Raw genomic sequence first — 26,377 nt, forward strand, 5'->3', positions numbered from 1 at the left:
TATGTAGAATGCCTCCTTTCCTAATTTTTGCTATAGAATAGTGTACTTTTCAGATTTTATCACCAGCAAATATATGAAATAGCATATTAATGCTATGTTTTATTGCCCAATAAAGCTGTTCGTCAATTTGGTGCCAATTTTAGATACGTTGTATACCACTGGGCAGATTAGCAGTGTAATACTGCATCATATTGTATACACACATCATGTGTTTTTCTTTTTTATGTAAACAGTAGCAAGTTACTGTGTGTGTTAAATAAATGTAGTGAAGTAAAATAGTGCAATATGTACCTCTGCACTATAGTAGTATAAGTAGTCCCATATTTTGGGAACAGCTCTAAATTGCAGTAAAAACAAATTATGTCACAAGAAGTCTGCAAATAGTGGAGGGAGAAGCATTCACATAGTGAAGGATTCATGTAAAGGTATCTAGATATTATCAGCAAAAACTACTGGCAGCAATACATATCGGGAACACAGTTAAATAAAGTCTAGAAAAAATGACTGTCAATAAAATGAAATGAAATAACCAAAATACAATAGAGCAATGAGCTCTTAAAAAACATTAAATCTTACACTAAAGCTAATGACTGTTGAGTATGTAGCTTAAAGTCTTTTTTTTACTTATTTTGTTTTTATTATTAGGCTGTTAACATAAATTTAGTTTATTTCAAAATATTTATTAAAGAGAAAAGAAACGTTAATTTGAAAGTCACAAGTCTCCGGTGTAGTTGGGATGTTTTCAGGTAGCTTGATTGTCGGTTCTGTTGGTGACGTCACCAACGCCGGGACTGGTACAGGACAACGCCAGAGGAAAAGGGACGAACTATAGGGGTCTATGGCGCCTCTTGCTGATGACAATGAGACATTTGCTTTACTTTTCTTTTTTTGTATCACGTGTATTAGATGAATTAATTCAGAAACAAAATGGACCTCATCGTGACTGTTGGGTCAAGAATAACCTTTACATTTTAGATACAAACCTTTGGATCATCTGACATATACTAAGTAGCAATATTAGTGTACACAAAACAGTCTAGACTACACACTCAAGACCACATAATGAATTGATGAGACCACATTCAAATAAGAAAATGAATGAAATATCACCGCAGCAAACAATAAGCAAAGTACACATGAGAGAAATAAAACTACAATACAATGAGCTCATATTTACTACGCTGCAACCTGAACATGGTCATAAACATGTTTTATACACCTTACAGGTACTATCTATGCAATAGTAGCCCATGGTTAAGTATATGGTAGGTAAAGTGATGAAAAGGAAGCAATATTGTAGACTATTTAGTATTTTGTTTTCACTTTATGTACAAATAAATAACAATATAGTGGTTTATGGTTGAGCAGATATGATATTTAACAATGCTAAAGGTTTAAGTAAAAGAGAAATATATTTATGTTCTGGTATTGGTCAGTGACATGAAAGCTGGAATATATTGTAGAATATTGTGGTGTGATTTATTAGCTCCTGGGAAGATTAGTGTTGGATGAGTAAACCTTGAGCTTGTATATAAAGTGACAGCTTGGTAAAAAATGAGTCAGTCTTATTTCGCTAATAAAAGAAGGTTGGCATTTACTGTAGGATTAAAGTTCATCATACAGAAAAATTGTACTCAATCATAAGGTTCACTGACTTTTGGCTCAGGAAGGCACTCCAAGGTATTATCCATGTTGAGAAACAACTAGACAATGCAGCCAGTGTGAGCTTCTGACTGTCTTTTTGTGTGTAAGCATATGTGTCTTTTTTTTTCTTCTGTTTTTGTCTCGTTTTTATTTCCTTTCAACATTTCTTTTTAAGTAAGCTTTTATCAAGGTGCTTTATCCATCAAATCAAATAAACAAGTAATTAAAGAAGCAATTACAGTTGAATTCATTGGGAAAGGGCTTAAAAAAACGTCTTTGGGTTATCTTTGACTCTTTGATTTTTCTCTGTTTATGACGACAAAGCTAACATACAGACACAAAGACATCCAAACTGTAAACCAAAGGCTTACATCATATGTATGCCACCTGCCATGTTGTACAATAGGTACAGTGTATGCCAGCCTACTCCCCTACAGACCTGTACATTCAGTCTAAATGTATATCTCTCATGGCCACAAACCTCATTTGACTTAAACAGTTCAGTTAGGTCAGGTACACTGATGCAACTTCGTTCACTTGTTCCTTGTGCTATAGCGCCTCCACATGTTGAATCTCTATTCCTACACTGGAGAGGGCATGACGGTTTCTATACTCATCTGAGATTCTGGGACGCAAACTAAAAATGACAGACCTGACGGCGAAAACAAAATAGTTTCATCTGTGTGCAAAAATCTAAATCTAAAATGAAAAGTTTCATGCACAGAGATTTGTCTCTCCCATCACAAGGGGGCAGAGCATCCCTGACAGAAAAGCTTGTCACCATTTCCGTCATCGTTTGTCCACGTCAGCACACATACCAGCCTTCACTGGGTCAATATAGTGTCAGGATATTCAAACAACCAACCCATGGTTGAATGTTCCACCCACTCTCATTCAATATTAACAATGACTTTAATAAATTAATCTGATTAGAAAGCAACAAGAAATTACAAGCACATGCTTGTTACATCTAAGTTAGAGCTGAGGAGCATGTTCGCCCAACAAGTAAAGCTGGTGTCATATAGACGTCATCGTTAAATTAACAAGGGAACAGGGGATTCAAAGCTGACGTAAAAGTGCAAAAGGATTGGAATGGGTTGTCTTTCATACTCTTCCTCTCTTCAGCCAGAGGAGAGCTTGAATTATAAATCAAGGCTGAGTAACACTTGTCAACACTTTCTCTGCCACTGCTCTAACCAGGATGTCTTCCATTTTAGATCCACGCCCCTCATATTCTCACCAGCCACACCAAGTCACCCCACTGAGAGACCGCCGAGAGCTGAGCGGAGCTATAGTTACAACGCTGATGAAACTGGATGTTTATTTTGGCGCCAGTCTTAAAGGCCAGCTGATTGCAAGTGATGATGTACGCGATGAGCCAGTGGCTCCTGGGCTATGCATGCTATTCTGTGGCCTCCAGGCCAGTGCAATTTGTGGTTATGTGGAATGTGTATGATGAAATGTGCATATTTGTTGTGGCATGCATGCCATCTCCAAATCACCTTACGGTGTGAAAAAGTTATTTCAGAGCCCCAAGACTGCCATTTGCAGATAGAAAGCTACCATCAGGACATATCATGTGTATAACAGTCAGAAATCTGATTACATTTACTGATTCAATCTTATAATGTGTATGTTTTAACATACTTTCTGATTAGTTTTTTTTTAATACACCGAGCTAAAGCCAATGCAGTATAATAAAAAACCTGCAATAAATTATATATTTTAAATATTAGAAACACGTCTCAGTTCAAACAAGGTATATCTAATAAACTGGTAACAGAGTCTATGTTCATGTTGCTATCTCAAAGACGTAAGTGCCTTATGTTGATAAGCTATAATTTCAGATGCGTTTTGGAAAAATAGCTTCCAGAGAGCGCTTCTTGAGATTTTTTCAAAGAGAACAAAAGGAGGCTTCTTGAGATCAGTGGGCCAAAGGCCCAATCACCAATGTGTCACCTCATTCAGCGATATAAAGTGATTTAACCAACATGTATTTTAATTAATATCGTCAAGTTTATTAGGAAGCAGGCGGAAACAGGTAGCCTGGCTTTGTCTGAAGAGAACAAAATACGCTTACAGACTCATCTAAAGCTCAATAATCAAAACCTTTGCATTCCATTTGTTTAAAGTATTTAAAAACCAAAGAGCAAACTTCTCTGAGAGACTTCGGCTTCCAACTCTTTGTATGCAGAGAGACAAAAATGTCGGACACATTTGAAGAGAGGCTCTTCAGAGCTCTTCAGTAAATCTTTGAACAAACCTGCGACACCAAATCCTTAAACTGAACTTACTTGTCATTGACCGAATCTGCAGTTTTTGTTTGTTCAGCTGTGATTTAAAATCAGTTACTTCCTGGTTAGAAGTGTGTACTGAACTGACAGTTTGAAACAGTAAAAAAAAAAAAACTCATCTTTGACCAAACCTATAGGCCTTTATAGTAGCCAATAATAATAACCAGCAGCATTACACAGTGGGGACCGTTGGGCACAGTTGGCCCCAGCTGCCACACCGCCAGGCCCCCCAGACCTCACAGGCCCCCAGATCCTTTGGATCTGTATTCTGGAAAATTGTGCTTGGTTCTTGCTGCCAGAGCGCCACCATGACAGCTGCCCTCGCTTTGCAACAGACAGAATTAGTAAGATAAATGTAGCCAGAGACTGAGGGGCCCAGTTGTTGTCTAGATAAGTGAGGTCAGATGAGACAGCAGCACCCTCTTAGTCAATAGGACCACGAGAAAAACAACTAGGAGCGACCTATTAAGTTATTAAGACTGGGACTTCAGATTAGCTGGATATTATACTGAGCCATCATCAGAAGAAGAGAAGACAGTAAAGGAACAAATTGCGAAAAAATGTACTCCAACCCAATCCACAACATAGACAAGTGTTGGTGTTCACTTGACGTCGCTCTTAAACAAATTTTAAGTTATCTGTCTTTTTACCATAAATAATGACACTGCTCATTAAATCCCCTTACCTCACTGCTGAGTGCCAAAGAGAGTTTCCATATTAATGTGTGCTTTCCAATGTCACATGTAACAGAGGTGATTCCAAAGGAAAGCAGATTGTAGTAATTTGCAGTATTTGTTGGTGTAAGTTTGACTGTTTGGGTGGATTTGTACGTAAAAGGAAAATGGAACAAAGACAAAAGACAAAGATCTAAATAGCATCTAAATAAAGTGTCTGGTGACTGCTGGGGTTGAAACGTCCCTCTAATCTCTGCAGGGATTTAGCGGTCTGCGAACACAACACCAGGCTTAATGACTGAAGATTTGCTGTGTCGTATATAGACCCACATCACTACTTTGGCACAGAGTGAAGACGGAATGAAAATGAGCTCAAGAGGCTTTTAATCGTCGTCATTCATTTGAGGGAACAAAGCAACCATACTAACCAAAGAAATGTTCACAGGAACAGGTGTTTTAGTTTGGGGGCAAAAAACTAATACTTTGTAGTTTCACTAATTTGAATTGAATTTTATTTTGCATTTGCAAGACTTCAATTTGCTTTACGTTATATTTTCAACAGTTTTGTTTTTCCTGGTTTTATGTTTGGGATGTCATCTGTCCTAATAGAATTATCAAGGAATAAACAGGTGTGCACAGAAGGATGCTTTAATGAGCAGGAGCTTCTTAAAGCAAATGTGATATGCAGAATCAACTGTTCTCTCCCCATCTAAAGCATCTTCAGACACGTGCGCACAACCAACATCTATTACCATATAGTTTCGTTGGTGGTTTCTATTTAAATTATTGCAAACATAATCAGATTTTAGTCAAATGATCCTGCTGCAGATATAAGATACCAAAAGTAATCCTACTCATCTCTGTCTGGCTGCACAATGAGTAATGGGGCCTCAGGCCATACCGTCCATATGGCATATAATATAAATAGCTCTGAATCCTTTACAGTCTATAGACACTCTTTGACTTATACCCTAAGCAGGATTTCTAGCCTAATTTTACTTGTGCACTCGCATTCAGACAGCAGAACACACAATTAAGTTTTGTGAGAGTATTTTATTTTTTATAATTCGTCATATTTTTCTCATATGTACCACATGATCATACCACATGATGTAAATTGCCCTGCTCAAGAAAAACGTCTTTCAACAAATATTCTAGGAATAATATGATTTTTGGAGCCGAGTCTAGCAAGGCTAAATCTAGGTACACCACAATTAGCTGGCAATTAGATACGTGAAGTGATCTATATACTGTCCTGTTGACGGCATAATTGGTACTCTTGAAATAACAAAAGATAGTATTATTCCAAAATGTACCATAGAAAATACATATATTACCATATTGTGGTATTGTGATATGTGGAGAACTAGAAATGTCATTTTTACACTTTGTTTTTTACATTTTAAAAGATAAGATGTTAATAAGTGAGCTTTACAGATGCTAATAGAGATGCATTTTGTTATCGTTGGACATAGCCCGGCTAGCGGTTTCCCCCTGTTCCCGTCTTGGTGCTAAGCTAACTAGCTGCTAGCTGTATGCCTTATATTGAATGAGAGTAGTAATAGAAATACCACCCTTTCAGTATACTGTATGTCCGTACAGTATATACGGTAAGGGTGATAACTATTCTCATTCAATTCTCAGCAAGAAAGCCAATAACAGTATTGCAGGTAATCTAGTAATGAGTCTTCAACATCAAATCCAGTCTATGGTATTAACACTTGCTCAGTTTACCCTCTTCCCACAGTGGGAGCCCAAAACGATTCTGTCCCTCTTCATCAGCACTAATTGCCCATCTGAGACCTTCATTATGACGCTGCACGTTCTTTAAAGTCAGTTGGTGGGATCCATTTCCACCAGTTTGACAGGCAGTGCAGTGAAGTTTTTCCAAAGGATCATATTGGATCTTGGGTGACCCAGAGCAATTCCAGTTAGATTGGTCGCTGTGGCATTAACGATTAACAGTTCACTAGTGATGATGGGGTTGGCCGTGCGTGACCTTTGCACATGGCTGTATTTGCAGCAGAAGTAAGCGCCAGGCTTTCACATCATGATAGCCTTGCAGTGCCCAAACAGCTGCTCCTCTGTCCCCTGGCCTTAGCAGCTGAGGTTTCGATCCAGAGCACACATAGGGAGGGACAACTGTGTGCCAGCTGAAGACAAGCAAGAAGCAAACGCTGAGGGCCGGGGGGCAATGACTGAGGGCATGCAGGCTATTGCATTGGGCAATATTTCAGTTGGGCATAAAACATATTGGCCCTCGCGGTATTAATTAGACAACATGCCTAAAATTAAGTGGTTAAATGATTTTCCATGCCAAGGTTAAATACATAACTGTATTTATAATATGTCTACACTCTACATACATTGGCACTATCAGAGGAATATATTTATGAACATATGTGATTAATATTGGTGAGGAATATCTGGGTGGTTGTTTTTACTATAAGCACATTAGATGAATAAATTACAAAATGCAATGATTGTTGGGTAATGTAATCAAATCTATCTTCAATGTTTTGCTCTGAATCAGCACAACACGCTCTTTTGGCTTGACAAACTGTCATCGGACTTCAATTTTGTAGACTAGTCTAAATGTCAACGGTCCTTTATTGTTCCATCAGGCCTGTCCCAAACCAGTTTAGAAAGGCATTCATTGCAAATTTCCCCACGGGAATAAATAGTAGTAGAGTACATATTTTTTACAGCATTGACAAGCTGTTTAAACCTTGAAAAGTTCGGTTTTCACCATCAATACAAAACTGAACTGAAATCATTAAAGAAATCCACGAGATGGAAAGAATGACCTTCCTTCTGAGACTAAGAAAGGACACGTACATAACAAGATGGATAAAATGGACCAAATATATATGTCAGAATAAGGAAATTAGCAGGTGACTCACCCTCCCTAACCTCACAGGTTTTCGGATTTTGTTGGCTCTAGAGGCTCATTATCTCTTAAAAAGACAAGCACTGTGTTTAACCAGGATGCAACTCCACATATATACGTTTAGAGCCAAGTATAAGAAACATTGTGTATAGAATATATATTTTTTATATCTATTTGTTTGGCGGAATTTATGGTTGACACGATTGACTGACAACATTGTTGAAGTGTTGCATGGTTGTTTTGATGAAATTAGTTTTTTCTCTTCTTTATGGCCCTTCTTGGCATCTATGCATGGATAATTAATTGTATTCTTTCTTACTTTCGAAGGATTTATTTCTCGTTAAACTGTAAAAAAAAAGTATACAGGAATAATAAACATTGAAAAGTTCATTTTTATGACATTCTAATTTCCAGTGGCATTTGGAGCACTTGCAGTAATACAACAACTACAACAATTGTTAAAATCTGTACTCGTTGCCACAGCTACTTTAACAAGACTAAGAGTTTACACCCATGCTAACACCTTTGTGAGGCAGCTTTGAGACAAATGCTAATGTTTATCAGCTATAATACCATGTTCATCATCTCAGCTGTACTTATTAGCACTAAACACAAAGTGCAGCTGAGGCTGATGGGAATACCAATAGCATTGTAGATATCTGGTCATAAATCACAGTATGCGATATATGAAAACGATGAGCTGATGATGGCACTATGAACAGTAAAGAGATAAAGTTTTACTATTCATTCGAGGGAAACAAACACATTTCATAACAATCCATTCATTCACAAAGGGGGCATCACCAAATTCAATAGGATTCATCCCCTAGGGACGGTACAAAATGCCTGTGCCAAATTTTCCTTTTAGTACATCTCATACTTGTTCTGATATTTCAGTCAGGACCAAAGTGGTGGACCAGCAGCCATTTTGCTAGAATGGCTAAAACAAACTTTTTTTCTAATGCCAGTACAACACATATAATCATAAATACATGCAAGTAATACCCCGCACACACACACTTTGAAAAGCCCCAAAAATAGAACACTTGAAACTAGTGACGCATTTTCTCACTGGTGAGTGTCCATGGTCCACTGAGTCAGGAAAACCTACTTGAGAGACAGAGAGGCAGACAGAAACACAGACAAATAGACAGAAATAAAGAGATAGAAAGAGAGAAAGAGATACAAACAGAGGGAGACAAAAAGAGAAAATGAGAGAGTTGGAAAGAGACAGACTGGGAAGAGCTTTGATGGAGGGTGGTGTACCCATGTGAACAAGAGAGTGTGGGGTTGCAGAAAATAGTTCTTCAATTTTCTTAGAACCCATGCGGTTGTCTGTCCGGCCTGGATACTGTACCCGACACGTTGGAGGTTTGGGATTGAAAGCGTATTCCCTCGTGGAGAAATATAGGGAGGTAAAGACAGATGAGACATTTGAGTCAGGACAAATCTCACAGGACAACAATCTTTGACGTTTGACCCTTGGCATCCTTTTCATGATGTATCAACTGGCCATAGGAAGATTATAGCATTATGTAACAGTGTGTGTGTGTGTGTGTGTGTGTGTGTGTGTGTGTGTGTGTGTGTGTGTGTGTGTGTGTGTGTGTGTGTGTGTGTGTGCGTGCAATATTATGACATGGATCACCACAGATATCTCTAGCATAAAGAAAACAGCAGTTGATAACTCGACTTTGTCCAGGAAGTTGGACAGGGAGGGATGGAATGATAAGGCTGTTATGAGAGAAACACAACTATTAGACGGATGAAGTGAAATGTATGTGAGGGAGTGAGCAAGGGAACCACTGAGTGAGTATGTGAGAGAGTGAACAACTGAGTGACCTTAAAAGGCCAAACGTCCTCGCTGGTGACTGAATGAGCAAGTGAACGGGGGCCTTGGGGTTATCTCTCTGAAGCGCTGTTGTATTTATAGATCATCTCAAAAAAGATTTCCTGCCCCCTTGCTGCCGCCCCCACCTCCAAGTCGCCCCTCCCTCGTTTTCAATTAGCCCTTGATGGGTGGAGTAATGCAATCAGAGTAACTACGGCTCACCCGGAGCCTCCTCTCTCAGTCTGCCCAGACTCGGCCCAGGCAAACACTCATCAAACAGGAAGGTAAGACACAACTTTGTTCAACTCCACTCTCCATCCATTCATCCATCCTTCCACCCGTTCATCCTTTCATTTGTCTCCATTCACTGTGTCTTCTATTCTCCAGGACGCAGCTGCTCACTGTGCATCCTCCTGTCTGCCTCCCCATCCACCTGCTCATGTTCTCGTTCTCCTTCTTTCCACCTGCGCAGCACCTTCACTATTTAACCCCTCTTCCTTCTCCCCATCTTTCTGCCCTCATTTCTGTCTCAGAGACAGCCTGAATTCCTCTTTCATTAAATCATCTATCACCCCAAAAAAATGCACAACCCCTGTTGACCCCTGTCAATTCATTTCCACCCTTCTTTTCTCCCTTATCATCAATCTCACACTTCCCTTCAACAAAACGGTGTTAGTGAAGGTGTAAGCTGCTGGTATATTACACAGTCACTTCCGTTTTGGCAAACCGATCGTTTTCTTTGCTTTTGTTGGAGCTTTACGGCGTTTGTTGCAATTCATAGCGTTTTTGTGTGATGCAATGCAGTAAGAAACTTTTTAAGTGCACAAAAAATACCTGTTAATACAATACAACAACTAAGGGATTTGAAAGGTTCCTGAAAAGATCTCTTCATAGAAAATAATTATAGCATCTATAAAGTAGAATGTCATTTTAGAGTTGGTGGAAGGGTTCAGGTTGAACTGCAATTTTCTTTTGTATTGCAGTTACTTCATAGGAACATTTTAAATTGAAAGCTTAATTCGATTTTACAATTCATTCATACAGGCCTACTATTACAGGCTGTTGTTAATACTTATTTAATCAACGAAGAATTCCACCAGAAAATTCATGTAAGCAGGCTGTTTAGAGGTCTCACTGTCAGAGATAGTACTGATTTAGGGATTGGACACTATACATGGTTGGATAACATTTTAAAGATACAAATATGCATCTTTAAAGCATTGGGAATCATGAAGAGCCCAAAAAAGTATTGTAATAATAATAATAATAAAATCCTTGCAAAAGCTGGAAAATGAGTGTAGTTATTTAAACAAAAGAACCCACTCCTTAAAATAATGCACTGAGAGTTGTTTGAGGAAATAGGCCAGGGGATAGGTCGAGGTCAAACACTTGCCTTCCAAGTGTCCGTCGCTTAGTTTAGAAAAGCGATTTAGTCTGAGAGACTCCCAGATGGGCAACGTCAAAGAGACCCCAAGAGCTGGGAAACAGCTGCATGACTTGTCTGAATAGCTGGAGATTTTATTTGTGACAGTTGAGATTATCCTTTTTTTATTTTTAGGAGTCGGATAAATCCTTATATAAGCTAGGTGAGTCATGGTTGAAGCAATAGACAATGTGGGAATGTAGGAGGGGTGAGAATAACTCAGAGCTGAAAGGACGGGCAGATTATACGCCTCAACTTCAGCCAGATAAAAAAGACACTATCCACAACAAATCACACACAGATCTTGTGTTGGAGCACAGAGGTGGGAACGCACAATGATCGCAAATAGATCAAGAGGACGAAACTCGGACTGCACGAGCACAATGAAACAGCAAGATGAAGGGAATAACAACAGAGGAGCAAAGCTGAATTACAAACAAGAATTCAAACAATTAAGAAAACCAGTAAAGAATTAAAGAGCGGTCAGGAGGGACAGGAATTTTGAGTTTTCCATTGTTTTTTTCTAGCCTCCTTATATGGCCAAACTTTGCCCAGCACATATAGTCACATCAGTAGCAGCCTGGGGTGGTAATAAGCACTATGTTCATAGAGCTCATTTGATATATTCTCATATATCCTTTGCTCATACTTTGTAAAGATGCACATACTGCACACACATTTAAATATATAGCCTATCCTTGGTCCAGAAAGCAAGAGCATTTAGGCACAGGTTCGGATAGCCAGAGGGCTTAACAGGCAGACCACAAACAGCTGCAGATTGTGAGTAGCCATTATTACGACTGCCATTCAACCCCACTTATACAAACACACACACACACACACACACACACACACACACACACACACACACACACACATGCATGATGACAAGGGATACAGTGATCTGGTGCTGACAGCTGGCCGTGGGGTGATGGATGGGTCAGTGTACAGTGTGGCATGGTGAGCGTTGGTATGCAATGGGGGTGTGTGTGGGGGGGGGGGGTGACTGTCTCCAAGCAGGGCTGATAGGAGTTATTTATATCCTTCTCATCTGTCACCTTCTACTTCTGACACCGAACAACATGAAGGACTGCAGAGAGATGAGAGAGAGAGATGAAAGGGAGCCAAATGCAACATGGGAAAAAATAAATCTTTCACGTGAAGGATCTTGATACCGAATGTGTCCTAGAAAACATTTATTGCTTGGAATTAACGGTCACTAAGAAATTGCTGTCTGCTGAGTGTCAGCGTCACTACAAATATGTATTTAAACTGAGGAGCAAAAAGACAAAACTGTCCTCAAAGCTTTATGTTATTTAGGTGATGGGGTGTGGAAAATCATCCAGATGAAGCGGTTTCATTTGTGAAATCAACTCGATGTGGTTGTCTGTTTGCATGAAGTCACATTATTTTGACAGAGTACTTTCTCTCTTCTCACTTCCTGTGACACTTTTTCTTTCCCTCTCTCTCTCTCTCAAGGAAGAGACTCTTTGTGAAAATGACTGAACGCTACGACTGCCACTACTGCAAAGAGTCCCTTTTTGGGAAGAAGTATGTTCTGAGAGAGGAGAATCCCTACTGTGTGAAATGTTATGAGAGCCTGTACTCCAACACCTGTGAGGAGTGTAAGAAGCCCATTGGCTGTAACACCAGGGTAAGAGATGTCACAAAATACATTGAGCATGTGATTCCTAACAAGCGCTTTCTGTGGATTTCTGTCTTGAACACTATTTATCATCAAAGTTGGCCCAGCTAACCATCCATCTGATGTTCTTGTAGGATCTGTCTTACAAGGACCGTCACTGGCACGAGGAGTGTTTCCAGTGTTTCCAGTGCAAGCGTTCGCTTGTGGACAAGCCCTTCTCCACCAAGGATGAAAAGCTCCTCTGCACTGAGTGTTACTCCAATGAGTATTCCTCCAAGTGCCACGAGTGCAAGAAAACCATCATGCCAGGTAGGAAAAAACCCTCAAATAGAGCATTATATTTAAGATAAGTCTATACCAAAGCAACATCCAATTTCTGACATGAAAAGATTTGGGAAAGCATGCAAGTGTCAGAATCTGTGAATGGGTCACAAATGATTGTCTTAAATCTAAATGCTGCCAAATGTGTAATTATAGGCTCAATAAATCAGTGTAATTATGTTAGGGAAAGTGTGCACAGCAGTCATGGGTCAGGACATGTGACTGTTGGAACACCAAGTAAATATACCGTGTAAGTTTGTGATTTTAGAGATTCCTGAAGTTATTGCGGTAAAAAAGAAAATACAAAAAAAAAAAATACATGGGCATGTTTTGTGTGTAAACATTGCTGCGCAGGTGTATTAGTAGTGCAGTAGCATAGTGGAGACATATGCATTGGTCTTCTGTCAAGTAAGATTCTGGTACATCATACAAACACTACATTTAAAGTATGTGGTCAATTGCAATCAATCAATCAATCAATAGTCAGTAGTGAGTGAGGATATACAACAAAGCTCTCTCTCTCTCTCTCTCTCTCTCTCTCTGTCTCTCTCCATAAGGTTCTAATATAAGTCAAACAGTAACTGTGAGACTTATATCTATGCCCTATTAGTGTGTTAAAAAGTGAATATCTGTGCATAGAGAAGTATATAGACATGGTAACCTTTTACAGATTATGCACCATAAATAGAAACTTCAAATGTGTTTTCAATTCCTCTGTACTGTATGTGTTTTACATCAGTATCTAAGAATACAATTAGATGTGGAACACTTTAACTAAGAAATATAAAACACCCCTGATTGGTAAACTATATAAATGTGTATGGTGCCACATTAATTATCATATCATATTATGATACAATTTTGTTTTATCATATCATATTGTTGTTTGATCATATCATATTAATATTATCAAATTATAGATAGTGCCATATGTTTTACTGCATCATATTATTATCTTATTATTGTGACCTCTTAAGTGACCTCAAAGAAAAAAGGACCAATGTGGAAATGCTTAACCTCTTAGTGTTCCTGTTAAGTTAAACTCAAATTGTTTCATAAATTGAACTGGTTGTTCTGACAAACAAGACCAAAATAAATATTTAAATGTATATTGTATCTTGATTTCAAACGCACATTTGTTTTTTCTAATTCTTATGGCTGTCTTTGCATTCCTTCACTAACTCCATCCATTCCTTGATGTGTCTCCAAAGGCTCCAGGAAGATGGAGCACAAGGGGAACAGCTGGCACGAGACCTGTTTCACCTGCCAGAGATGCCAGCAGCCCATTGGCACCAAGAGCTTCATCCCAAAGGACACCAATAACTTCTGTGTGCCCTGCTACGAGAAGCAGTTTGCCATGCAGTGTGTGCACTGCAAGAAGGTAGGACACCCACCTGGAACTGGTTTTCAAATATAGTACTCAATTATTCTCCATCCTCACTAAAAGAACAATGTTTATGCCTGAAGTGTGACCATATGACATCCCTGCTCCCTCTTATTAGCCCATCACCACGGGCGGGGTGACCTACCGGGACCAGCCTTGGCACAAGGACTGCTTCCTGTGCACTAGCTGCAAGCAGCAGCTGTCCGGCCAGAGGTTTACCTCTCGAGATGACTTTGCCTATTGTCTCAACTGCTTCTGCAACCTTTATGCCAAGAAGTGTGCCTCCTGCACCACCCCCATTAGCGGTAACCACAATGAATACATTTTTTTGTTATGACATTTGGTGAAAGTTTGAAAGGTGTGGCATGGGCCAAGGAAGAACCCATACAATTTTGGAGCGGATCTGAATCAAGGGGCAGAGACATGTTAACATTATGTGATGTAATATTTAGGGCTGTGCTTTATAACATTTTCCCAGTTGTTTTAACTTGGACTTGTTCTTCACTTTCAGGCCTCGGAGGCAGCAAGTACATTTCCTTTGAGGAGCGCCAGTGGCACAATGACTGCTTCAACTGTAAGAAGTGCTCCGTGTCCCTGGTTGGCCGTGGCTTCCTCACTGAACGTGATGATATCCTGTGCCCAGAGTGCGGCAAGGACATCTAATTCAGTCTGGAGGATAGCGAATACATCTGATTGGATGATCATGTTACGATAGAGGAATGACAAAGATACAATAAATACTATCAGAGCACAGAGCATAGCATCCATAGTGTCTTTACAACATAGCATTACTATGAATGTACATTGTTGTATGTCATGAAATATAAACTACTAACAGTATTATTTGAATTTAGAAAGATTGTTTAAATAAATTGTTCTTTGAGAAAAAGTCAGCACTAATAAAATAACATTAATGTAAAGACCTTTGCTTAATCAACAGCAACATGGATGCTGATAGATACTGTATGAAGCATTTTGAAAATAAATCTACAATATAAATGTAGAGTATCCACTTTGAAGTGTAATAACTGCTGCTTTGTGCATGGACTAGCTTGATGTCATAATTAGTAAAGGTTTTGTGAATGAGTTTTGGTATTACGAATTAAATATATGAAACTTGTGTCTTTACTCCTATAATTGCCAACTAAAGCTGCATAATATCACATACATTTCAGAACTGTTCATACAAAAAAAAGGGTAAAAATATGGCTTAAAAAAATACTATTGAACAGAACAATGTACACAATTTTTGTACAAAGAGGACTGGAGATTGGTTGGTCGAAGGCCTCTTAAAGATGGGGGAGAAAAATAGCAGCATTTTTCCATTGGAATTGGAGTGTTGCTGAAACCAAATACAACATCCGAAAACCATTAAAGAACAATTTTTGTTCCATATGGTTTTATGGTTGAATGAAGAGAACGGTCTTACCCCACTGTGTCTGGCCGCAGAATAGCGGCTGGGATTCAGTGATTCAGAGAATGAGCAGTGAGGTAAGGAGTCAACAGGCAGTATAAAACAGGCAATAGAAGGTGTTTTGGGAAATTGTGAATCAACGCAAACACAATAGCTCCTCGAGCATGCAGCCATAAATGAGCATCAAACCGATAATGTAGTTGGCTGCAGTAGAACTCACTATTAGCTGTGGACAGACATAAAGGTGCACACTCACTCGCTCACTAGTTTTTTTTTTTTCTCAGAGCACTTGAATAACAATATGAAACCAAAAAATCTCAGCTTTAAGAGGAATTATATATTTTTTACTTTATTCCTTTTTATTACAATGTTTCAATTCCAGCATATCAGACATGGACGACAAAGCCGTTTACTTTTCTGTAATTAAATGTGATTCATTGTATTTAGACAATTTATTTTAAAAATCATTGATACAAACATGACACTGAATTTCACATTAGATTTAAAATGCTTTGTAAATATTAAAATTAACTCTTTCTACATCAGTTTCAAAGAAAGCAACTGTAAAGCCAATCTATACACAATTCAGAATACACACTTCAAAAATAACAATATTCCTGGTTTAGTCTATTTTCCTCTCTTTTGTATGAATTCTTAAAGGTGATATTCAAGTACATGAATACAAGTTACTTACTTCCTCTGTGTCAAAATGGCTATTTAACAGTGGATTATGATCCATCTTGAAAAAAATGCACAATACCAAGCTACACTAATATTTAAAAACCTTGAACAACTGAGGCCAAACATCAGCAGAATGGAGTTCATTGAGAAGAAGAAAAAAAAAAAAGGAAACCTACTACTAGATTGAATACACTATTTTTTTGCACTGCCTTAAAACATGTCGACAATGAAGCTTAGATATGTGCATCAGTCACAAGCTCAAACTATGAGAGTCTAAAGCATTTGTGTCTAAATTAATCTGTCCATTCAAGTCACGGTATTACCACTTAGAACATTTTAAACAGAACATAGACAGGAAAAGAACTTTTTCCCTTTTGCAAAGCAGTAACAGAGGCGCTCTGAACCAAACCAGCTTCTGCGCAGAAACAGAATATTGACAACCATAATGGCATTTCAGAAAGCAAAAGTTATGTTACTTGTTTTGTCCTCGAGAAGGTGTCTGTGTAGCACAGGAGGAGAGTTGCTGATCATCTATGGTAAGGGCACTTGAGGTTGTGGAAAGCTACAAGGAAGCTCATGACTTTAAAAGCAGGATCCTCGGAGCACCATCCTGTCAGCTGTGAGGATCCGTAGACACACAAGTTTCAGGGCTTTCATCCCTTTTGTGATATAATTAGTGGGAGAACTGTGACGGGGAGAGTAAAGATACTGGGAAACATCATTCGGTGGGAGGGGAGTGGTTTGTCCTTCAGAGCCCGAGCTGCAATCAGGTCCGTGTGTGTAAAGGTTAGAGGTCAGGGCCAAGTCACATGCTGGATCTTTTTCTTCACCTCGGGAGACTCCATTGCATCCTGAAGAGATGGAAGATGAAACATTAACGGGTATTCCAAAAAGTGTTCTAATATCATGCAATACTGAGCATTAGCATACCAATGGTTTATTACATTTATAATAATTTACTATTGGGATTTCCTAAATATTCGAGTTACAAAAACAATTATTTTCTGCCAGTTGTTCCCCCACTTGATCCTTTGCATCTGAAAGAACATTATAATGCAGTCAATCATAACAGTGTGTGAAAGTGTGTCCAATTCCTGCTTTTTTTGTTGTCATTTTAGAGGTATGTTTTCATCATCTGTATTATTAAAGTTTTAGTATTAGTAACAATATTGATAATTGTGCACATGTTCCTTGAATCACACAGTAAATGAGCGTGTAATGCACAACTGAGGGGACAGAACAACAAGTTCCTACCGAGCTGTTTGCTTCCCGTTTGAGGTTTGCTGTGTCAGTGCTGCAAAGAATGGATGAGGAAGATTTGTTTCCAGATAGCTTGCGGACGGGGCAGGGCAGGTTTGCAGCAGGAGGAGGTTTTAACCGGTCAGTGATTCCCGTTGACAAGGTGGTTCCCTCTGGTTTCTTTACTTTTTGTGATCCAGAGTGAGAAGAACTGCCATCAAACACAATCAGAGGCCTTTTCCTATTGTGGTCGTTACTGGAACAGAAAATAATAATCAGTCGTTAAAATGGATTAACTCATGTTGATGATAAGGGCTCTATTGTTGTGCAAGTGCACACGGAGAAGCACCGCTCTGTGCTGGCATATTTTTTGAGGCCCACTCGTTATTATCCCCTCGCCTGTACCGGTTTGGTGTCTTGGTGACTCTCCGTGCCTTACAGATGTAGGAGGGAGACAGCAGAGGGTGTGTCGCTGCCAGACCAGCAGCACAATGCAAACTGGGTGCCAATGACCGTATTTTGTGCTGTACATCACCCAACTGCTCGGAGCAGATCGCGGCACAGGTCACACAGCGACCCTGTGTTCTGCACTATTTTTGACACTTGAATTGGTGGAGATGTGCGCATAAACTTCTCTTTGGTCATGTTTTGAGTTTCTGTCTCACGTATGTTTTACAGTGAAACTGACATGTCATCTTACAAAAAAAAAAGTTTGACTAAAGCATAATGCCTTTGAGGCCGAATAAAGAGCAATAATTTTGTGGCAATAACGCAGGGCAATATATTGATATTCTATCATTGTCGCGATACTAGACTAGATAGCGTCTTAAATTTGGGATATTTAATAGTATTGTAATATGACACAAGTCTGGTAATTTCCTGCTTATAAAGGCTGCATTACAAAGTGTTTCTGCTCTATTATTTGCCCTAAACCACTTATTAATTGTGTCCACATTACTGATTATTTTTCAGAATTTCATTTTGTAAAAAAAACAAAACAATAGTAAACCCGACAATATTATCTCTATCAAAATGTTGGTATTTTTTCAAAACATATTGTGATATCAGATTTTCTCAGTATTGCCCAATCCTAAAATGAGTGACTGGTCTCACCTGCTGTATGTTAAACTAGGGGTGCAAACATTGTACAATTCCAGTCAGAGAGTAGATGTGGGAGTTCACAATGGTGTCTTTGAAAGTGTTTTTATTTTTCCCACTGGTTACGGGGTGCTGCGTAACTATATAACAGAGTAACGCACGTGCTGAAGCCCTAACGGGGGACCCGGGGCTCACGGCAGTGGTGGAAGGAGTACTCCTAAATCCTTAACTTAAATACTACAGTGCAGAAATACTCTGCTGTAAGTAAGAGTCCTGCATTTAAAACTTTACAAAGTGCAAAGGCATGAGCATAAAAAAATACACTTGAAGTACCAAAAGTCATCGTGGCCCATTTCAAGAGTAATATTAGTGGATAACATGGCTTGATGCATTAATGTGTTCATCACTTTAATGTTGCAGCTGGTTATGGTGGAACTAATTTAAAGTACCCTGTTAATGTCATCTGAATCTGCAGGAGGTAACTGAAGTTATCAAATAAATGTTGTGGATTACAAGTGACACGATTTCCCTTTCAGGTGTAGTGGGGTAGAAGTATTATGTGGCAGAAAATGGTAATACTTGAGTAAAGAAGTACCCCAATATCGTACTTAAGTAACGGTATGGCACTTGTTTAAATGTAACTTAATGTTTTTTATTACTTTCCATAACTATACAGTCGCGTGCATATTGAAAGCCTCCAGTGTAGCTCGCGTTACCTGTCCGGCCCGTGAGGTGTGCGCCTCCCTCGGGTTTTCTCCATCCTCTTTCCCCAGCGACTGTCGGGTAAAGTCCTCTGCGGCAGCGGGATGACGTGCCGCAGGTAAAGCTCTGTGAGCCGGTCCCGACTTTCACACTCTCTGGTCCCGACATGTTTCTGATTCCGACAGAAAGAACCGTTAGCTACACCTCTCCCGATATTACAAACATTAGGCAACGACGGATGGTGGCACGAGCTTACGAGCACAGACCGTTTCTCTCTCAACAGGGACTCACCTCGCGTAAGATTAGCCGCATAAACTCGTGAGACAGCAGCTCAGGGTGCAGTAATAGATCCACATCCGAGCCACAGACAGTTTTTCCATCTTGTTTCATGGAAGTCGCCATATTGGATGCTGTTCTTTTCCCGACATGCACCGCGTCATAACAACACGGCATGTCTTTTTCCTCTCTTTTTTCAACAACTTTATTGAGACAATTGTAGTTCAAGTTGCACAACTTGAATTTACAATCACAAACACGACAAGTGGACGAAAGGTTGGAAAAGGGTGTCGTGAAAAGGATAGAAAATAAAAGTTGAATATAAATGTTGCAACAGTTCCAGTGGTTATACGTTTTACCATCTTTTTGTTTGTTTGTAGGCCTTATTCAGATATAGAGGGAATGTAGGCCGTTGTTTGTCAAGAACAGTCGGTTCTAAAAGATTTGCCCTTTTGATTAGGAATTTGGATTTGTTAATATGATTTTTTACCAATTAGTCAATGATAATACAATTAGGCGAAAATAACTTCCTCTCATATTCTAAATAATACATGTTTCCAAAGTAATAAAAAGTGAGGATGATTATGATCAGGGTTAAATTGTGATAATTTACTCCTCAGTCATTTTGTATGAACACGGCATGTCATTTACTAATTATTCCTGTTTTATGCCTATTGAAAAACATGAATTTATCAATTGTTATCAAATTATTAATGGCACACCTTGAAAATACTCCACTATAAGTAAAAACCCTCGAAAAGTGTTATCAGCTAAATTAATTTAAATGATCAAAAGCAGCCCACAAGTACAGAAAACTGTGATCTGCTAGTTTTAAAGCTGTCAGACAAATGTAGTTGAGTTTAAATAATATGTACCTCTCAGATGTGTAGTGGACAAGAATAAATTAGCAGAAGTTGGAAACATTTGAACATGTGTCATATATTAGCCTATTAGCGTAAAGTTATTTTAAATAATTCTATGCAGTTTTCAACTAACAATTGAAATAATTTATGATTAAAGATGTTCCGTCTGAATGGTTTACAAACTTCTTACTTCTAATCAGGTTCACCTATCGATATAATATAATGCACATACTTATGTCACACACTTCGGAATAAACAACCATTCATTTTGTTTGCATACTTTAAATGTGATGTTGTATGAAAGTTCATGACAGGTATGTTTTTCTTACATAATAACCTTTAATGTGCTCTATTTTTCAGGCTGACCTATGCCTAAAATAACATTAAAGAATTGCCACACAAAATGAACACACAAAATATAAGAAAATGTAACCCAGTCAAAATTATATTTTACTGTGTGTATACGTTTTTTTCACAACCTTAAATTACCTGCAACCTACAGAGTTTCCAGATTCACATGAAGGCTTTTTTTCAAACCTTGTCCCTGAGTTGAGCTGGTTTTAGGAAACTGCTGCCAGCCCGGACAAGTCTCTCTCTAAAAAGTCCCTTCTCCTAATGTCTTGTTGTTGAATGATTAAATTAAGACAGTAATGTGATGTAGAAGCGACCATGTGATCTTAATTAAGAGGGAGAGGCAGTATATTGATCGTCATGTGTTTACATTACCTTCTTTGAGTCATGCGACTTTCAGAACTAAACTATTAAACAGCACCATGTGCCATGGTTTAAAATGTGATTATGACTTTTAGAGCTAACAGTCATTATTTGATTGCTACAAAAATATATTGTTTATTTTGTTAATACATAAATTGTTTCAGTAATTTCAAGTTAAACCTCCAAACATTAAAATTGGCATGCCTCTTTTATGATAATTTACTGGCTTTCTTTTTCTTATGTGACAAAATGTCAGCTCTTTTTAAGTACAACCATTTTATAAAAAAATTTAATATCTCTAATAAACTCATAATCACATTAGCAGTTTCACTATATAACAAACATCATTGAAATTAATGAAGTGAAACACAATTTAGCAGGAAATACAGCTGTCTAAGTTTGCAATGAACAGCCCCATCTTCCTGGTTAATGCGGTACTGCAATACAATTTGTATCAAGATGCCAAACATATTTAACACCACAGTGCATTCACTTAATTTGTTCAAGCTGTATAATGTTTGTAAGCTGATATAATGTAATACACAGACGGCTGTGTATGTAGAGATACATCCACTCAAAGTGAATGGATGGCTTTGGTATCACAGCAACCTGTATTCATTGTGTACATTGTAAAAACGGACGGCTACACTGAGTTTTTCATCCAAGCACTCAGCAGTCTGTCAATGCAACCTCTTTTACAAACTATGTATTAACCTGGTGCCTTTATTTATGAAAAGATGGACATTCAAGTAAACATTCACAGCTCAATAACTGACACACTTCTCTTTGTTGACACGCACACAGTTGTAAATAATAGTTTCACCCCATGTTCCTGCACAAATTTATAAATATATATATATATATATATATTTTAAAAGACATCAGTTGAAAGCTTGCAGACTTTTCTCTGAGAACATCACTGAACACTGTATGTTTTTGTGTCTACAGTCGTAAGAAAAAATGCCATTGATGAAACACATCAGGGACCAATTATGAAATGGGGAAGTACATTGACAATGGATGATATTAAATAGTTTGGCAGTAATTTTCAGAAAGCAAAGTTAAAAACAACTGTTTTATAATGAGACATAATCTCGTCACAAGGTCTATTCAGTAGCTGTTATGCATCATCCGATTATATCACATGACCTTCCTCAATGGATGGAGTTGCCAGTTGTCACATAATTATTCTATTCTATTCTTGCTGGCTTCAAAATTGAGAATGAAAGTTCATTCTTGTGGTGAGATGATTTTGTCAAAGACCAGTATAATATGTGTTTAAAGTGATTTCCGATTGCTTATTATGAGGAAAAGTATAGAGCTAGAAACAGTTGACGTCAACACCTGCTGGTTGGGCATCGACAAACTGGCCCTCCTTGCTTCACACGGCTGACTGAATCTCGCTGCACACGTAGATGTTGCTGGGCCTCACTCTCCTGCGGCTCCTGCCCGGCACTCTGGGACACAGTCTGCAGCTCTTGGGGATGAACTCCTGACAGGCCTCCCTGAATTTTCTGATCCTCCAGCAGTAGATGACGGGGTTGAAGACCGTCTTTAGGTAGCTGAGCCACAGGGCTCCGATGCTGATCGGGTAGAAGACCGGACTGTAGTAGAACTGCCGGCTGAACACGGCCAGCAGGCTGACCACCGTGTGCGGCAACCAGCACACAGAGAAACCGACAAAGAGGATGAGAATGGTAGTGAAGGCTCTGGTCTTGAAGCTCATGTCCACCTTGATCTGAGGGGGCCGCTGCAGGCCAGTCAGTCTCATTTTGCTGACTTGGTTGAGGGCCGGCAGGCAGGAATGCTCACTGGTGTGGTTGTGGATGCGCAGGGTGTTGCGGCGCACAGTGTTGAGGATGCACATGTAAGAGTACAGCATGACGGAAAACGGTACAAAGAATACCGCGACCGCCAACAGCACCGTGTACCCACGGTCTGCCAGGGAATCACTGTAACCCAGCACGCACTGCGGCGCCCAGGAACCCCCAACACCTGCTGCACCCGTCCTCCACCCGACGACAGACGGCAGAGACACGCACAGGCTCAGCACCCATGAACCTGCAATCAACAGTTTGGCTCTGTGCGGGGTCAACTTGTCCTGCCGCTGCACGATGATGAGGAAGCGGTCCACGCTGATTATGAGGAGTATGGACACGCCCTCCAGGACGAACAGCCAGTACAGCATGATGGACGCTCGGCAGAACCCGCTTCCGAAGCTCCAGTCGGCAGTGGCCACGGTGACTGCAGTGAAGGGCATGCAGAGCAGGGAGAGCATAATGTCCGAAAAGGCCAACGTGGCGAGGAGGAGGTTGATGGCAGAACGCATGGCGGGTTTCTGGTAAACAATCAGACACACGATCGCGTTGCCGAGGAAACCGATCGTAATCATGAAGATCATTATGGCCGCCAGGGTCACACGCAGAGTGACGGATATGAGGGGAGCCGCTTCTGAGGGGAGACTTTCCGGTGCTTCTTCTACCATGTCCGGCCCCATGAAGCCGCACTCCTCCTCCAGCAGGCTTTCGTTACAAAAAGCCATGGCCGCTATTATCCAGGGATGTCAGCCCAAAAGACGGCACATGCTTGATTATCGTTGTGGTTTGCACATTAAGTTGTCCTCCAGCAGTTGGTCGTACATGGCAATATCTGAGATTGAAAGAATATTGACATCTGGCATTTGCACACAAATAAAAAAACTTTGTGAAAATGAAAAAAACAACCTGTAAACAAACAGCAACATAGAAGTTTATGTCTTTTAATGCGTCTGTTCCATGATTTTAATGGATGACGACCGTGCATTACACGAATGTGCTGTCTGTCTCTTTAAATAAGCTGCTGTAAACATGGTGAGTGTTCATTAGATAATTAGAGTTGCTCTGGGATCTATTACTCAGGAGCAATTGCAAATTTGACACAGTGAGAGGAGGAATGACGTCCCCAGTTTATAAGCCACACACACCTCAGTCAGAGGTATAGTTGCACAGGACAGACGTGTGCCGCCTACGGGCTTGAATGAGGTTTATGATTAACAGCTGTGCAGACTCACATGGGTGCATAAACAAACATTCACACCACCGAACCTCCGGAGCAAACACTGCATGTGATTCTTCACGCATTAATTCAAATACACACGTTTACGCAACAGTATAAAACAAACCATGACACAGCATGTCTTCCTTCAACTGAGCAGAAGCTCGTTCTTGGACGACACTTCAGACTCTGATGCAATCTTGATAAAACCGAGAGGCATCCTCAGGACACACAGGCAGGACACATGTGTTGCTATGGTTTCCACCTCCTGCTCCTGATGGTGGGGCAGTGTTAGCAATGTGTCGAGGTCAGTCTGGCGTTCAGGTCTCGGATGTGGTCCTCCCAGGTGGACTGGCTCTGAAGCGCTGGGAGACAAGGAGATCAGTTCAGGGTCATTACCTCCCATGGTTCCTTGTGATCGTGTCTCGATGTGACAGGCCTTCGTGCAGCAGATATCTTCACTAGTCATAATAATAGGTGGTACTAATTATCAACGGCTTTGTTCTAAATGTCAAGACATAACAGTGTGACAGGGAGCCAGCGTGCCCAATATCAGGACTGAATTCAGCGATCATTATTATTATTATTATTTGATCATGAACAAGCTTTTTGTTCTGTGACAAGTGACTTTGTTCTGTGACTTGTGCAATAAAGCTTATGTTAATAGTCAAAAATCTACTGAGAAAATCTAAATTTGAATGACCCTACAATAAGAGGATTTATAAGGCACTGAATATTGTAGCTGGTTGTTGTCAAGGCAACAAGGTCACCAGTTCCATGGCAACAAGCAGTACTCCTGTACTATCATCCCCTATGACAAAATACCCCCTGTATCCCAGTGTTTGCAATTTAGGACTTTTTTCAGGAATTCAGACTCTCGTAATAATATAATATTTTTTCTTAAAACAGCAAAGACGCCTCACTGACAGACATATGTCTGACATATATATATATATATATATATATATATATATATATATATATATATATATATATATATATATATACATATATATATATATTGTCTATATGTCTTTGTACAGTCTTATTTCAGGTCATTATCTTTTAGTATCATAAATAAAAGTTGGCATCTATTGAACCAGATCAGCTTTAGAGAACCAAACCAAAAAGGCATGTGGTAGCAAAGAAGAAAACATGGCATCATGAGCCTACAATATAATAAAGCTCCACAGCTAGTCACTAGAATGCCTTAACATTTTGAATTTCAAATGCATTAAATGAAAATGATATCAAGAAGACAACGAGCTGACTCTTCCTGGGGATCTAAGCTTCTTATTTCCACAACAAAAATAAGTGTTTACTCAGCTGCTCTGCTCAGCTTTGAATAGGTGAGACTGATGTGACAATACAACCATGTAGACATATTGTATACTATAATATAATAGCCCAATAAATTCTAAATAAAATACAATTCACAAAGTAAAGACTCACGCTTCATTTTCATATCATCCTTTGATGATAGCAGCAGACGTAATCATTACGGTGACATCAGCTCCTCCATGCAGATGTACGGAGTGGTATATGTGATGCCATACTCTACTCGTCCCTGCTTACAAACCACTGCTTATATCATGTGACATTAATGTGTTTACATATAGCGTCTCCACTTAGGCTGCACAGTGTGTCCTCGCATGTACACATGAGCCCTTTCTCTCCATCACCTGTGTGCTACTCAGTCAGTCACACGCTGCTCAACCTGCCTGCATCCCCACTGGAGGACGAGCCGATGCTAATCTCCAGACCCATGGTCGGCATCAAAGACAACACACTTGTCTATTATCCATTCCTAAGCAACGAGAAGGGAGTTAAAGCAATGCAACGATCCATTTGAAGCATGCAGCAGACATGCGTATAGGCCTACCTGGACGTTACGTTTGATTCCAGGTTTCATGAATGTCGCTCGTCGACCCCGTCAGCTCGGTGGTCGCGTTTCCCTCCCTGTGCATGTCGAGCTTCTCCCAAAATATCCCACTTTGAACATTTCACGGCCGTATCGATCGCCATCGCGGCGACTGCGGATGATGCTGACGCCAGACGAGCAGGCAGGTGGTCCCTGATTTAAAGGAGCAGTGCGGAGGATGCATGCGTTTGTGAACTGGGTTGTTTGAACATGTGGCACATCGTTGTTGCTTATTAATGAATACGTTACAATATAACAAATATACAAACTTAACCTGATGCCATCAATTTTGTTTTCCACAAAGCAACAACAACAAAAACACATCACAACATT

General features: G+C 39.6%; 3 protein-coding genes across 3 annotated transcripts; 1 reads left to right on the forward strand and 2 right to left on the reverse strand.

Moving 5' to 3' along the window:
• The first annotated feature begins 9,599 nt into the window (after window positions 1-9,599).
• fhl2a (four and a half LIM domains 2a) lies at window positions 9,600-15,217 on the forward strand. Its single transcript, XM_079230736.1, has 6 exons — window positions 9,600-9,614; window positions 12,233-12,407; window positions 12,533-12,707; window positions 13,931-14,100; window positions 14,222-14,408; window positions 14,615-15,217. The coding sequence occupies exons 2-6, from the start codon at window positions 12,252-12,254 to the stop codon at window positions 14,764-14,766; spliced, it is 840 nt and encodes a 279-aa protein (XP_079086862.1). The 5' UTR covers window positions 9,600-9,614; window positions 12,233-12,251; the 3' UTR covers window positions 14,767-15,217.
• A 1,775-nt stretch (window positions 15,218-16,992) lies between these two features.
• cUnh2orf49 (chromosome Un C2orf49 homolog) lies at window positions 16,993-19,639 on the reverse strand (the record flags this gene model as incomplete). Its single annotated transcript, XM_079231124.1, has 4 exons — window positions 16,993-17,049; window positions 17,453-17,693; window positions 19,252-19,409; window positions 19,529-19,639. 4 exons carry the CDS (start codon window positions 19,637-19,639, stop codon window positions 16,993-16,995), a joined length of 567 nt encoding a protein of 188 aa, XP_079087250.1.
• A 2,832-nt stretch (window positions 19,640-22,471) lies between these two features.
• On the reverse strand, window positions 22,472-23,632 carry gpr45 (G protein-coupled receptor 45; the record flags this gene model as incomplete). The annotated part of the gene is made up of 1 exon (XM_079230715.1): window positions 22,472-23,632. The coding sequence occupies one exon, from the start codon at window positions 23,630-23,632 to the stop codon at window positions 22,472-22,474; it is 1,161 nt and encodes a 386-aa protein (XP_079086841.1).
• Between the last annotated feature and the right edge of the window lie 2,745 nt (window positions 23,633-26,377).

Source organism: Taurulus bubalis (genome assembly GCF_910589615.1).
Source record: "Taurulus bubalis genome assembly, chromosome: 15".
Lineage (NCBI taxonomy): Eukaryota > Metazoa > Chordata > Actinopteri > Perciformes > Cottidae > Taurulus > Taurulus bubalis.